Genomic DNA, 15,879 nt, shown 5'->3' with positions numbered 1-15,879 from the left:
ATCCAACACGTGTCTTGTTCCTTTTGCTCCCCCGTACCGCACAGAAGACCCCTCGTCCCTGTAGTGATCTACCAAGACAGCCCATCGTTTCCCCTCGTGCAGGCACACCACCCACTCGACCACTTCATACCTGTGTGCTCCATTGCTTTTCTCCGAGTGAAGCCCCTTGCCGACCCGCTTTTCTATTGCTGTAGCGCAGCGGTGGGGGACGTCCGGCCCACGGGCTGGGTCCGGTCAGCCGGGGACTCCCTTTCCCAGCCCCCGTGCCTACATGGCTTGTGCCGCTCTCCAAGGAGACCCCGCCTCAGCCACGCCGCCAGCACGCGGCAGAGCAGCGCAGGGGCTGCTCCAGAGGTGCTGGGCACGGGGGACGGGCGGCTTGCTCCGGAGCCAGCGCAGAGCCATGGTCTGTAGCCTGCACGCTCCGGGCAGGGCACGTGATTAGTTGTGAGCTCAGCAACAACACTCTGCTCACTCCGGTGTTGAACTAACAGTCTTTTATTATGCCCAGTCCTGGTGCGTGAGAGGAACCAAATGCCCACCGGCTCCTCGTGGCAGCGAAAATGGAGTCACCAGGGCCGCAAAACTGCCACAAACAACTAAACCCTGCAATGCTGACCACGGGGGCCTTGGCCTGGAAGGGGCAGTGCAAGCAAGCACAATAAGACACAACAGCACACACGCAGGGGATCGTGGCTCTGCCCCGGCTCCAGCAGGCTGCCCCTGCTAGGGATGCTGCCCCCACACCCTGCCACCCAAGCACCCCTGTCCCCGGGGCACTGAGCCGTCATGTACGTGCACGGGGTCCGGGTCCGCCTGTGCAGTCCAACCCCACGTGTGGCCCTAGATGTGGTGCGGGGCCCTGGACTCGCGCACCAGAAAGCTTGAGCACCGCTGGGCTGACGGACTTGGAGACGCATCAGCTTTCACGAGCACGCGCTCACCTCCTCACACGCTATGGCAGGAGGTGCAGAGAGCAAAGGACAGGGCATGGAGGGAGGGGAGGAGAGGAGAGGCGGGAGGACAGTGCTGAGAGAGGAAAGCAAAGTCCCGATTGACAAAACACGGGGACGGCAGGGATCTGTACATGAAGGACGAGAGCTTGGAGCCGGTCCCTCCCAGGCTGTGTGCGTGGGGACTGGGACATGAAGCAGGTGCTGTGATGGAGACCCCAGCCCTGTCCCCACCCCGGGGACACCGAGGGGTGGCAGTCGGGGCGCGGGGAGGGGACAGTCTGTGCCCCCGCAGGTCATGGCAGGGACAGGGATTCCCTCAGGGCTGGGCTGGGACCGGGCACAGGGTCAGGGGAGCCGCGTTGGTGCCCCCAGCATTGACACCAGGACTGAAGTAAGGGCGCAGGGTCCCGGAGAAGGTGTCAGTGAAAGTGAAGAGATGGGACCTGTCGGTCACGTTGTAAAATGAGACCTCGCCCGCCTCGTAGTCCAGGAAAACCCCCACCCGCCTGGGCCGCACGCACACGGGGAGGGGGGTCGAGGGGGAGGTGAGGGCCTTGTATCCCTCGTCCCGCAGCCACACGACCCAGTATCCATCGCCAGGTGACAGTCTGACCCTCCCCTTCCTGCGCACAGACTCCCTGCACACCCCCAGGGTCCAGCGCGTCTTGTCTCCCACCTCCACCTCCCAGTAGCGCCTCCCGCCCGTGATCCCCTCTGACCCCAGGACACAGACACAAGGGTCAAATCTCTCAGGGCTGTCGGGCAGATCCTGTCGGGTGTCTCCGTGTCTCACACATTTCCGATCCTCAGACAGGACGAGTTTGGGATGAGCCGTCCCTGGGTCCAGAGTCACGTCCACTGGGGAGAGAGTCACGGGTCAGGGCCAGGGCAGGCGGTCCCCGCGATCACGGGGAATTCGCTGCGTCCCAGCACTCGCGGGTCGGTCCCTGCTGGGAAATCACCATCGCCCCGCGGGGAAATGGGGGAACAGGAAATGGGGAGAATGGGAAATGGAGGGAACAGGAAAGCATGACATCCCTACTGGCCCCTTCCTCCCCAGGGCAGTCCCGGCCTGGGTACTGGAGTCACAAGGGGGAAGGTACATGGGGTGGGGGCAGGGCAGGCCCTGGGAGGGGGAGGGACATGCAATGATGTCATCCCAGCAGGTCCCTGCCCTGCCCCTCCCCCACACCCAGCGGGGCTGCTCTGCCTGGGGGGGGCAAGAGGAGTGGGCTCCAAACCCCTGCGCTGGTGTCGCGGGCGCTGTTGGGAAGGGGGCGAGGGGGGCGGCAGGGAGGCTGCAGGGAGGGGGCCGGGCTGGGAGACAGCAGGGAGCAGAGGGGCCCAGCAGAGCAGCCTGCCCGGGAGAAGGGGTGGCAGGGGGGCAGGGGGCAGGGCCCGGGGGTCTCTGTGCTCTGGGCCGGGGTCACTGGGTGTGCTGCCGACAGCAGGTGGGTGCTGCCCCTGCCACACCAGGCTGGGCTGCTCTGCCCCAGCGGGGACCCCATGCCCCAGCCCTGTGGGCACAGGACTGCAGCCAGGGCACCCCACAGCCAGCGCCTCCCCAGAGCCCAGCCCAGGGCAGGGCCGTGCATGGGGCTGGCCGCACGGGGTGGGGAGGGGAGGGAAGGCCAGGGGGAGCACAGACAGGGGCATTAAGCGCCGCAGAACAGGGCCCATTGCTGGCGAGTCTGGGGCAGTCGAGCGGGGAGGGGGCATTTCCCCACTGACTGCCCCAAACCTCTGGGCTCAGCTGCACAAGAGACATGTCCCAGCCCCCCCGCCGTGTGTCTGCTCTGGGGGTCTCCACCGGAGGAACTGCACTGGGACAAGGACACCCCGTGTACACAGGACCTGGGACACTGCTGGGACCGGGGCCGTCTGCCCCCAGAGCACTGCACAATCCCAGTCCCGTGGGCCCAGGTGCCGCACTGGCCAGCCTCCATTGTGCCAGAAGCTGCACATCCCGATGCAGTTTCCAAACACATCGCAGTGACCCAGGAGCAGAAATCCCAATGGCTCCCAACAGGACCTGGGCTCCGGGGCCACTTGGGGCCTGGGGAAATGCAGCCCTGGGAAACCACAGGAGACTCGTGCAGCACTTGTGCAAGGGCAGGTTGGGGAGGAGGAGCAGTCTGGGATGGGGTCTGTTCAGAGCACCAGTGTGAATGCACCTTCCCCCTGCTCTGTCCCCAGACCTGCTGTGACATTTGCCCACTTGAGGACACCGACCCCTGCTCCCACCCAACACCCAGGCTGAAAACAGAGACTTCTCCAGCCCAACTTCTCCTCCCAGAGGGATTTTTCCGCTGTTGTGAGCTGCACAACTCCCCTACAGCCATGCCCAGGCACCCCCAGCATATAAAGTGCTGGCAGGGACTGGCTCACATCCCCAGGGAGCGTGTGTGCTTTCCACCCCCCCCACCCCGCAGCCCCTGCTCACTCTCAACAACCAGGCAGGATCAGGGCAGGCTGGGGGATCCCTGCAGGGTGAGAGATCTCGCACCCTGATCTGGGTGCAGACTGGCCCAGTGCGGGCCCTCCCCATGGTCAGTCTGGTCGAGGCTCATCTGACCCACAAGGGATGGGGACAGGCTGGGATTGTTCATGCAAGTCACCCGTTGGGAGGACAAGGTCCAATGGGGACAAGGTAGTTGAGAAAAAATTAGGGTAGACATCAGGAAAAACTTTGATTCCGTAAAAGTAAGTACAATGTGGAGCACACTTCCAGCAGAGGCAGTACACTTGCCATCCCTGGAGGCGTTCAAGAGGAGGCTGGACAAGGACATCTTGGAGCTCATTTGAGCCCAGTTGCCTCCTGCCCATGACAGGGGACTGGACTTGGTGATCTTATTGGTCCCTTCCGGTTCTTCTTTCTATGACTGTGACTGTGTGCGTGTAAGGAGTGGGACATGCTGGGTTTCATTGCAGAGCCTCTTCCATTCATGAAGGGCAGCCCAGCTGAGCTCAGCTGCACCTGGGGCCAGTCCCAGCTCCCCTCTAAGCAGCGCCTGCTCTAGGGTCTGGACAGCTCCAGCCTGACCTCCCCTCCCCAGTGTCCCCCAGGGGCTGTGATCTGTGCACACCTGCTCCTACCGCACAGTGCCCCCAGAGCTTGGCCCAGGCCCCAAGGACTGCCTCCACTGTCCCCTGTCCTCACTCTTGGTAATCATTCGTCCAGGGGCAGGTCCAGGCAGGGTGTCCCCGCAGGGCTGGAGATCTTACACCCCACTCTGGATGCAGACTGGCCAAGGCCAGGCTCTCCCCACACTCAGCCTGACCCCAGCCTCATCTGACCCACGTGGGGAAGGTGACAGCTCTGGGCAAGATAAGTGGGATACCTCAGATGTCCCTGCCAAGCCCGCACCATTCAGGAAAGCCTCAGGGCTGATCCACACCACAGACTGAGCTGGGGCATCAAAGCCCCTTTAAGAACGGATGCCTTGACTCTCCCAAACCCAGTCCCGCGTGGAACCAGGTGCTGGGCTGCAGCTCTGTGTGGGCAGGACTGCACTGGCTGCTGCTTTGCACCATCACGGGCAGGAAACAGCTGCAGAGACCAGGCTGGGACCTGCCAGTTGGGTCCCTGTTCGTTGCTGCCTGGAGGGGGCTGGGGGCTGTGGGCACCTGTCTGCACTCCCAGGGCAAGGCCAGGCCTGGCTGAGGCTGACGTCTGGGCCACCTGCCCTTCCTGCTGCCTCAGGGAAGGGACCATTCTGCCCCGTTCTGCCCCTCAAATGATCAACCAGGTGGATCCCTGTTCCTGCTGTGGGAGGGAGCAGGTAGTGACAGGATCAGGGCTGGACAGCAAAGTGCTGGTGGTCTGAGATTATCCTCTTGCATGTGCCCCAGGCCCAGTTCCTGCCACTCGATCTCCTGTTTCCAACTTCCCCTGTCCCCACTGGAGTGACCCAGCCGTGCCCTGCATGGAAACTACAACGGGACTTTTCCCCTTGCCGATCCAGGGACTCTCAGACCTGGGCTGAGCAGACCGCTGCAGGACTGCAGAGGCTCTCTGCCGACACATCAGTCGCATCCCCCTGTGCTGTGTGTGCTACACCCCCCAGTGCACTCAGCACCGCTCTTGCCAATGACCCTGCCATGTGCTGCCACGTACCTGTGAATTTCCTTAGCATTTCCACCATCCCTGGGATGCTGCACGGGGTCTTCAGCTCTGTTGAAACAGCTTTTGTTTCCTGAAGCTTCACATCCTTGCTCCTAAGAGGAACATATCCCCCAGCATCGCTCAGCCCAGCTCTTCCACATGGATATTCCTGCCACAGCCCAAGCAGGAATGTACTGGGAGGGGGAAGGGGAAGATACAGCACCTGTCCAAGGTCCTTTTCACATCCTAGAAAGGGAAAAAGGTGGGTAAAAGTGAATATTCCCTTGCTGGGTGAAACCATCTGTGCCAACATTTAGGGAGTTTATGACTTGTCTGTTCTATGGGCATCATTTTTTTCAGTGTGAAAATCCTTATGTCTGCCTCTGCCTGGTGCACTTGAATGCAGCCAAGGGGGATGAGCCATTTCTCTGCTATCACCTCTGTCTCAGCATTACTTTGCTCTGAACATTTTCTCAGCTACCTCCAGATTTCCTGATTTCCTTTGCAGCTGCTGACAGACATGACAAAACCAAATAAACTGTGCTTTACTGGAAGAGGCCGAACGTTACTTGGACCCGGCTCCACAGCATCTCTCTAGATCACACGGTTCATTAAGGCTTTTTGTGGCTTTAATCTAAAGTTGATTCAACCAGCTATCACATAAAAGCTCCAAAAAATCCCTGTGGAAGTGCCCAATCTATACAGATATTGGGCAAGCCATGTCCAACTATTGTGCTACCATTTCTGGACATGTGCTGGGCTTGGCGGAGGGGCACACTGACCTTAAAGTCAATCCCTTTGTTTTCATTTCTGTAGGCAGCTTTTATGTTCAATAACTTGGGGCTTCTCCCAAATCAGAATTTCCTCCCAGTACAGACTGGTAGATCTCTAGGATGATGGAAACTCTTGTCTGAGTCTTGGCTCGGTTTCCCCCAGTTCTGGGGTCCAGGCCGAGGGCTGCTTTGTGCCAGAAGGCAGCAGCATTGAGGGGCCGGATCAGCAGCACACGCTCACCTTCAGCAGCTCAGCAGGTGTCTGCCGGCTCTTCTCCTCTATCTCCGAGATCAGCGTGCGCAGAGAGGAGCTTTGCCGGGAGAGTTGGGCTACGTTCGCCTCCAGGCTCCGCAGAGTCTCGCTCTCCTCCTCCTCCAGTCTCTGCAGAAGCCGCTGCTCCTCCTCGTTCACAAAGCGACGCAGCTTCTCGCACTCAGCCTTGATTCTCTCTCTCCGTCGCTTTACCTTGTTCTTCCAGAACAAGCAGCAAAAACAAGTGTGAGCTGTGATCTCCACTTTCAACTTTGCATTGGCAGAGGGAAGGCATGAATTCAGTGTGTGCAGCCCTTTGTCACTAGCTATACTCTCACCAGATATATAATACACACATTAGATATAGTGATGCACTATCTAGAGAAAGGATCACACAATGTCACTCGATGTCAAAGAGCACCTCACATCATGAAGTATTCGCTTTGGGTTAGAGGAGGGGGCAGAGACACTATGGGTCAAACTACAATGGGGCATGGTGAAAGGGACCTTATGGTAGGTGTCTACTACAGACCACCCGACCAGGGGGAAGAGCTGGACCAAGACTTCTCCAGTCAGCTTATGGAGGCAGTTAGGTCAACGGATGTTATTGTCATTGGTGACCTAAACTACCCAGACATTTGCTGGGAGGAGCAGACAGCCAGGTCTGACCGCTCGCGTAGGTCCCTGGCTGTATTACAGGACCTTCACCTTATCCAGGAAGTGCACAGCCCCACTAGGGTAACGCCTTGCTGGACCTGGTCCTGGCCACGGGGGATGACCTGGTGAGGGGACTGCAGGTCCTTGACCACCTGGGCAATAGCGATCATCACCTGCTGCATTTCACTATCCAACGCAGGGTGTCAAGGGCTCACACCAACGCTAAAGCCCTTGACTTCAGATGAGTTTAGGGGACTTCAATGAGCTTAGGAGACTAGCGGGGGAGGCACTGAGGGCCCAGAAGGTAGAGGAGATGGGAGCCCCCAAGGGATGGTCATACCTTAAGGGGCGATCCTCCAGGCCCAAAGGGTAACAGTCCCTGAGTAAAGCCAGGGGGTAAGAGTGCTCAGAAACCCCCTTGGCCCAGCAAGGGCATTCAGCAATGCCTGAGGACTAAAAGGGGGGCGCACAACCAGTGGAAGGGAGGAGCTATCACCAAGGAGGAGTACTCCTCCGCGGCCCGGGAGTGTAGGAGGGCTATGAGGAAGGCCAAGGCAGAGATGGAGCTCAGGCTAGTGTTCAGGATTAAAGACAACAAAAAGTCCTTTTTCAAGTAAGTTGTGAGCAAGAAGAGGGCACCAGGCAATGTAGGGCCCCTGCGAGATGCAAATGGTAATCTTGTGGCCATGTCAGACAAGAAAGCTGATATTTTTAACAGTTTCTTTGCCTCTGTTTTCTTGAACAGGGACCGGGACATCCCACCTACTAGAGGTAGGGACAATCTCAGGGATAGCTCTATCAAGCCTTCAGTCAGCAGAGATGTAGTCAGGGATCTTCTGGAAGGGCTGGACATCTTTAAATCTGCAGGTCCAGATGCCCTCCACCCAAGGGTGTTGAGGGAGCTGGCAGGGGTCATCACAGAGCGCTTGGCCCAGCTGTATGAGCATTCGTGGTCATCTAGCCAGGTGCCGGGGGATTGGAAACTAGCTAATGTGGTCCCAATTTTCAAGAAGGGGAGGAAGGAGGACCCAAGTAACCATAGGCCCGTAAGCCTCACCTCGGTGCTCGGGAAGCTCTTGGAGAGGATCATCAAGGAGCACATCTGTGGGGGGCTGCAGGGGAGATCATGCTCAGGGGCAATCAGCATGGGTTCGGCAAAGGCAGGTCCTGCCAGACCAACCTGATTGCCTTTTACGACCAAGTAACTAAATCCTTGGGTGATGGTGTCACTGGGGATGTAGTCTTTCTAGACTTTAAGAAGGCCTTTGACACTGTTTCTCACCCCATCCTCATCAATAAATTAAGCAACTTTGGCATTGATGCCTACACAGTTGAATGGGTAAAAAAATGGCTGATGCGGTGCACCCAGAGAGCAGTGGTGGACAGGTTGTACTCAACCTGGTGAGATGTGAGTAGCGGGGTCCCCCAGGGCTCGGTCCTCAGGCCAGCACTGTTTAATATCTTCATCAGCGACTTGGATGAGGGGGTGGAAAGCACGTTGTCCAAGTTTGCTGATGACACTAAGATGTGGGGCAAGGTGGACACACTTGAAGGGAGAGAGAGGCTGCAACTAGATTTAGACAGACTACAAAAGTGGGCAGACGAGAGTAGGATGGGGTTCAACGTAGACTAATGCAGGGTGCAGCACCTTGGGAGAAGGCATCCACAGCACACATACAGGCTGGGGAGTTCCCTGCTTGAAAGCACAGGAGCAGAAAGGGATCTCAGAGTCATTATTGACTCCAAGATGAACATGAGCTGCCAATGCCAGACCGCAGCCAGCAAGGCCTGCCAGACCTTGTCATGCATCCAAAGGTGCATCTCAAGCCGGTCCAGAGAGGTGATCCTCCCCCTCTATGCGACTGTGGTCAGGCCGCACTTGGAGTACTGCGTCCAGTACTGGGCGCCGCACTTCAAAAGGGATGTGGCCAGCCTGGAGAGGGTTCAGAGGAGGCCACCCGCTTGGTGAGAGGGCAGCAGGACGGGCCCTACGAGGAGAGATGGAGGGACCTGAACCTGTTCAGCATCAGCAAGCGGAGGCTGAGGGGGGACCTGGTGGCTGCCTACAAGCTCATCAGGGGGGATCAACAGCAAATAGGCAGAGCCCTTTTCTCCCCAGCACCACCTGGGGTGACGAGGAACAATGGTAATAAGCTGATGGAGAACAGGTTTAGGTTAGAGATCAGAAGGCAATATTTTATAGTTAGGGTGGCCAAAATCTGGAACCAACTTGCCAGGGAAGTGGTCCTCGCCCCTACCTTGGGCAAATTCAAGAGAGGTTGGACGCTCACCTATCTGGGATCTTGTGAACCCAGCATTCAATCCTGCCTGTGGCAGGGGCTGAGGCTAGGTGATCTGTTCAGGTCCCTCCTGATCCTAGCTACTATGAAACTATGAAACAATACTTTCACTCCACACCGAAAGGGCTGAAACCCAAACTGGGCATTCAGGATCTGGTGCTTCTGCAAAGACCCTGGGGCTTGGAGCAAAACCCAGTGGGCCACGGATCATCTCTGATAGATCTGTTGATGTTGGTGCTTTTGTGCCAGGCCTGGGGCTGTCCCTGGGTCGAGGATGCAGGAGGTGCTCCATGCAAAGAACTTCAAGCCTGTGTTGGCCAAGGGAGATGGATGGGAAGGACCCCAAGAGAGCCCCCTTCACCAACAGGAACTCTCTCCGTAGGAGACAGGCTCCTCTGCCAGTGGCTTGTTCCCTTCCAGGGTGGGGAAAGTGCAATATCCTAAAGTGACAGCCCAAGAACCAGGAAAAGCACAGGACATAACAAGAGACACGTGAGGAAGGGACTGCAGGGATGAAGAATGAGCCCGCACCAGTCCCACAAACCATTACCTCTGCCCCTGTGAGAGCTGCCCCAGGCTGGGGAGCCTTGAAGTCCCTGTCCATGGGCCCAGGGCGGGGCAACAAGAACCGCCTCCCCCTTGGCCCTGGGATGGGGAACAGCAAACTCCAGAGCCCCTTTCCCTTCATGCGGGGGCACCGGGGGTGAAAGAGCACAGGGCTCCCGTTCCCTGCAGGGCAGGGTAATGCAGAGTGCCCAGCCTGCCCTGCCCCAGGGCACCGCAGGAAGGGCTCTGCACCAGTCCTCTTCTGGCTCAGTGATGCCCATCGTGATATGAGGCATTTAGGTTTCAGAGAACTGCTAGAAAAACCTCACAGAAACCAAAACACTGATGTGATGGAAATCCTGCTGCGGTGCCCAGAGCCCTGGGACAGCTGGGAAAGACAGAGACATGGGCTTCAGGGTGTGCAGAAAGTGAAGCAGCTCTGGGAGCAAACATGGCTCCAGCTTGCAGAGTGTGGCCCATTTTATGGGAGGTAAAGTATGTCATCCAGGCCAGGAGCAGTGGCTCTGCACTCCCCTGGAAATGTGGCAAGGAAGGGGTTAAGCTGGCAGCACCTCAGCCCAGTCTGGTCCCAGCTCTCCCCCAGACCGCAGCATCCCCCTGATGTCTAGGAAGAGCTCCCTCCATGGCACACCGCCCCTGAGGGGGCAGATCTTACAGCTGCCCCCACCCCGCACTGCCAGCTCTGCATGGGGATGAGCTCTTGAGGACACAAACTGGCACCTGCCTTCCACGCCGCGGTGCTGTCCTTCTCCTTGGACTCCATCGCCAGGGCCCTCTCCATCGCCTTCCTCAGAGGATCCAGGACTCGCTGGAGCTTCACCTGGGAGGAGAACCATCAGGTCCTTATTCCTGACCCTGACACACGCTGGGACAAGGAGGGCTTTATACGAGATCAGTAAATGTGCAGGGAAAGCAAGCAGCAGAAGCAGCCGTGTGTGGGGCTCTGGGGCCCCGGGACCAAAACCCAGCAGAGTCACTGGCCAGGACCGTGCCCAGGGCAGCGCCCATCCCCGCTCCTCTCGAACCCTCTTTGCAGGCTCTGGCTCAGGGGCTCTGGCACCGGGTACAAGACGCAGCTGAAACTCTGCTGTGAGGGAGAAATCACCTCCGTGCTGCTCTGCAGACACACGTAACGAGCAGGCAAAAACCTTCTGTTATTTAGCAGCAAAAAAAAATGGTGCAACATTGCCCTCCAGCACCAGCAAATTCCAGCTGCTGCCCCTCGACAGAAGTGCATTTCCCAGAATGCCCTGCACCCACGTGCCCTGCTCCCCCACTCATCTTGACACTAATCCATTCAACAGGCTGGGCCAAGAAGCTCATTCAGAAATGTCCCCGAGGTGTCTGACCCTGGGGGTTCGTGTCCGTCCCTGGGATGCACAGCTTCTCACTTAGCTTGGGCAGGTTTGGGAAACAGGCTTGCTTACCGCTGGGGCAGGAGGGGTGGGTGGCCGGAAGGGGGCAGGTCTGCAGCACACAGGCTTTGCCCTGGACCAAGGCCCTGTTGCATTTCCTACACCTGGTCCATCTCCACATCCCCTCTGGTCTCCTCCAGACACTTGTTCCACAGCAGGGCCCGGCCCCTGTGACAGAGCCAGCTCCCATCCCTGTGCCAGGCAAGAAACATTGGCAGGGCAGGGTCCGAGGGCAGACCTACTCGGAAAAGCCCAGTGGGGCTGCGTGGCCACGGGAGCACCCAGAAAAAGGGTCCATGTGCTGTCGGGGACAAAGGAGCAGGTTCCCTGTTGCACACAGCCATGTCTGGAGGGAGCCAGCTCTTAATGGTCCCCGAGAGCTCCAGCGGGCTCAAAAACACGGACCCGGCACACACGACCCCCAGTGAGGGGAACGCACGGCTGGTTTTGGAAATGCTGTGCACCGCACGTGGAGACGCAGAGCTGGGACTCCCAGTCCAGCACCAGAGTCCAGTGTGGTTCCCGGGAGGACGGGAAAGCTCAAGACCAGGCCAGTGAGTGAGACCAGGCTGGAGAAGGGGAACTTCATGGTGGGAAGGAAGGTAACGGACTGGGAGTGAGCGGTGCCAGACTGTTCCTAAAATGGTGGAAGGGCCCTACGAGATTGGCACTTCATGCACAAAATTAGAGAAAAAAAGCAGGACAATTAATGTAATTAGTGTGAAGGAGGAAGACTCATAAATTCAGAAATAACTAGCTGATCTTCGATTAACCAAGGGAGATTGAATTAATTGATGATTAAGTGCTTAGCCATGGATTGGGTGGGACTGTGGAATTCATCTAGTATTAAATGACGAATTCATAGATAATTAATTTATTGTTGGGGGAATCAATGGAGGCTGGTGACTGATCATGAAGTAACCTCCTGTGGATTAAGTGAAGCAGGGGGATTCAGTGAGAACCACTTGATCTTGTTATAGGAAAGGGGGAGTGTTGAATTCACTGATAAGGAAGTGCGATGCCGTGCACCATGGGAGACAGGGAACTCCACTGATGTTTGACTGAACTTCCATGGCTTTGGGGAATAAAGCAGCCAGTGAGCAGACAATGAATAGACTGAGGACTGACTGAGGTACCCTACGAAAGGCTTGGGGCAGCAGAGCGAGTGGCAATTGCTGACTGAGGGGTTCAGGATCCCAGGGGTAAGGAAAGGCTACACATTTCAACACCAGGTTGGGCGTAGAAAGGAACAGGCTGCAGGAGTGGAAAGAGCCTGTGAAGAGGCCGGTTCTCATCCAGGCAGATCTTAGCCCTCCTCTTATCACCTGACCTCTCTTCAATCTTCTTAACAACAAGGCGTGGGAGGTGAGACCGAAGGGACCTGGAGGCGGAGACCTGGACAAGAGAGGCGGTGGCTGCCGCATGCTCCTAGCAGAGGGTGCTCTGTGCCCCCTTACCCCCACAGCCCTTCACGTGCTCTGACCTCCAGCACCCCGCACCAGCTTCCACCTCTGCTCGGAGCCTAGGGGCGGAGCTGCCGCACGCACTTCCGGGGAGACCGGGGCGCCTGATTGGCTGCCCGAGCGGGGCGGGTAATTTCATTCCGCGGGCTTTAAAGCCGCAGGTGACGTAGTTCCCAGCACTCGGGAACCGGGAGCGGGAAGGAGAGGAGTCAGCGCACGAGAGGTATGCTGCCTGCCTGGAGCGAGGATTCGGGATGTGACGGAGGTAATTCAGGGCAGGATCAAGCCCACCGATTACTACCCCATGGTCCTAGTCCATGTGGGTGCTAATGATGCGACCATGGGCAAGCCGGGGGCAAACCAGGGTCATACCAGTCCCGTCTCCCATACACGCGGTCTGTGGCCGGCAGCCCGGGCACGCGGGGTGGGAGAGAACCGCGGGGCGGTTTTGCGCACGCGAGTTAGAATGAGTTACGGAGGCGTAATGGTTGATTGAAAAGATTGTTTACTTACACCCAAAGATGGTATTGGTGTAGGCTGGACACGTTTCCAGGCACAGTTCCCGCTTGAACCCTCGTTGGAAGACTCTGACAAATCGATTACTCCCACGGAGTTTGCTAGGCTCAATGCCATCCAGGCTGTTTTCCAGAAGAGTAAACCCTGCATCAGATGTCGTCCGTGTCGCTACTTAAATCTGAGGTGTCTCCCCCACCTTTCTGCATCCCCGTAGTCCTGACCAAAAGGTCAATCGCAGAGGAGCTCAGGTAACTATCACTTTCCTCCCCTTCCCCTTCCTCAGCATTTTGTTCCTTCACAGGCATCTTCCTGCTCGTTCCCACTGCTGTTTCCAGCACTTCCCCTTCTGTCTCCTGGACCTTTCCCCCTTCCACCTCTAGCCGCTTGTTCTTTGGCTTTGCACTCTGTCTCTTCTTTCTTTTTGTCATATTGAATGAAATAGTTTGAATGTTTGTAAAGGTTGCCCATTAGCCAGTTTCAGGAAGAAGATAAGATTTATCTCCTTATCTAGTTCATTGTTTTGGGGACTACGTGCAAAAGGTCCTGACTTCGCTTAAAGTCTTAATTTAAATTTCATCTTTTAGAAATCTTTTACGAAGAGAGCAAATATCCTGAATTCCAAGAGATCAAACCCTGGGGCCTTTTGACCAGGTTGGTAAGAAAAGGGCATTTGCAGTGATATGGAAGTTTCCCAAAGGTAATTTAAAATGCTCAACAAAGGCAAAATTATCTGTTGAGTAAGATCCGAGCCCAAATTTGGGAACAGTGACATATATTGAGTAGGAGGAGCCCGCTGACGGCAGCTCACTCAATAAAAACTGTAACTTGCTGTCCCAATTTGGAGGTGACTATACTTGTAGAACAACGAAGGAAAAATCGCAAGTATAGCCCGGGTCAGACTGATCACCTGAACCACCCTCTCCGTGAACACGAATCTCTTAGTTCACGCTGAAGCCGCGGAGCACCTGAAAGGGACTGAAGGAAGGGGACTTAGTCCTATCACTGCTGAAACCAGCCTATCGAATCGTATTGCTGAGGCAAGCCCATTTCATTGAACCGTACTACTGAGGCCAACCCATTAAATCGTATTACTGAGGAATGAAACTGTGGCAGAAATGCCCCCGTCGGTGCCCCTCTCCAGAGACCTGTCTCAGCCAGCCTGGGAGGCTGGTGTTTCATTCCTCAGGGTGGGGATCTCCCACCTGGTCTACATGACAAAAGCCTGGCGCCTGGGAGGCGGATGCTCTGGTCACCTGGGCAGGGGGGAAAGACCCGGCCCTGCGCGGGCCCAGGTAGCCAGGGATGCGGGGGAGATTGGTCGGTTTGTAGCCAGTATTGGCAGCTTCGATTGGACCGGGCTGCTGAGGTCAGAGAGGTTATTTAAGGGCTCGGTCCAAGAAGAAGGGGAGTCAGCCATCAGCCATTAGCCATGCGGTCATCCAGGTGAATCTGAGCCTGGCTCTCTCCTCATCACCACATGCTCCAAGAGTGCCCTGCCTCCAGAGGATACAACAACTACCTCTGGACGATGAGAGTGAGTAAGCTACTAAAGATCCGATTAGATATTTAGTTTCAGTAACTCAGATGCGTTTAAACGGCTACCTCAGCCACCCTGGTTTGCTCTATGGGATTCCTCTGATATTCCTGTAAGATTTCTATGATACTGCTCTACCTTTTACCCTGTTTCCGCCCTACCCCTTGTCATCAATAAAGTTCTCCTTTGTGACCGGTGTGGGAGACGTATTGAGGGGTGGGGCTAAATTATGCCTAGGATGCCCCTTAGGTCTGTGGACTAAGGGAGGCTTCCTAATAAGCCCCTGACTTGGGGAAGTGCCCCAAGTGCTGGTATTGGGTCTAGGACCCATTGGACGATCAGGCCTGCGTTTTCCAAGGTGCGCAGAGCCAGAAGTGAGTCCAGAGCCTTGGATGGTGGCAGCGGGACCCCAGGCTAGCGGGTGTGCTCCAGGGAAGGGGTCGGCCGGACGGGAGGCACCCTAAGGGAGGCACTCGGAGCCTGGAAGGTGGTCGGGCGCGGGGAGGTGGGCAGCTCAACGCAGGAGTGCCCCCTACCGGCCCGCCACACGTGGTGGCAGGGGTGGGATCTGAATACCCTGCTGTATTTGAGGCATAATTTGGGAAAGGAGTAGAGTCACTGAAATCCTTTGAGCAAACAATTTCTAATTTAACATCGGGTCGACTGGAAAGGGTAGAGAGTCAGGATGGCGGACGAGTATGTCCGGATGACTGTGCCCGAACTGAAGGAACTGGCAAAAGAGAGAGGCCTTCATGCAACAGGAAGGCTAAAGAAGGATGAGCTGGTTAAACTCTTGTGCACCAGCGAGTCAGAACCAGCGTCAGCTTCATGCTTGTCAACTCCTGGGCCTGACCCAGGACCACACTCCCGCTCCCCAAGCCCAGAGGCTGCCGGGAGATCACTCTCTGAGAGCGAGCAACAGAGACTCCATGAGAGAGAGATGAGAAGGATGGAGCTGGAGGCCCAGCGTGAAAGGGAACAGCAGGAAGAAAAGAAGGAACAACGACGGCTGGAGGAGAAAAGGATGGAGCTGGAGGCCCAGCACAAGAAGGAGCAGCTAGAATTGAAAAGGCTGGAGCTCGAGGCCCAGCGTGAGAGGGAACAGCGGGAAGAGAGGAGGATGGAGAGGGAAGCCCAGTTGGAGGCACAAAAGATAGAGCACGAGCAGAAAAAGCTCGATGCTCAGCTCCGTCTGCAGACCATTGGGGGAAACGCGAACCCTCCGCAAGCGTCCGGGGAACAGCCCAAACTGGACGTCTCCGCCTTCGCTCGCTACCGAGAGGGAGACGATCCTGCGGTGTTCCTAAGCAACTTCGAAAGACAAGCCCAGCGGTGCAAGG

General features: G+C 56.9%; 1 protein-coding gene across 1 annotated transcript; it reads right to left on the bottom strand.

Moving 5' to 3' along the window:
* Positions 1-482: 482 nt before the first annotated feature.
* Positions 483-12,656, bottom strand: LOC132248866 (E3 ubiquitin-protein ligase TRIM11-like). Its single transcript, XM_059723363.1, has 6 exons — positions 12,510-12,656; positions 10,336-10,431; positions 6,076-6,306; positions 5,285-5,307; positions 5,074-5,174; positions 483-1,814 (listed from the first exon to the last, which is right to left on the bottom strand). The coding sequence occupies exons 2-6, from the start codon at positions 10,390-10,392 to the stop codon at positions 1,273-1,275; spliced, it is 954 nt and encodes a 317-aa protein (XP_059579346.1). The 5' UTR covers positions 10,393-10,431; positions 12,510-12,656; the 3' UTR covers positions 483-1,272.
* Between the last annotated feature and the right edge of the window lie 3,223 nt (positions 12,657-15,879).

The sequence above is a fragment of the Alligator mississippiensis genome, chromosome 1 (genome assembly GCF_030867095.1).
Source record: "Alligator mississippiensis isolate rAllMis1 chromosome 1, rAllMis1, whole genome shotgun sequence".
Taxonomy (NCBI): Eukaryota; Metazoa; Chordata; order Crocodylia; family Alligatoridae; genus Alligator; species Alligator mississippiensis.
This window is presented reverse-complemented; position numbering and strand designations above follow the sequence as displayed.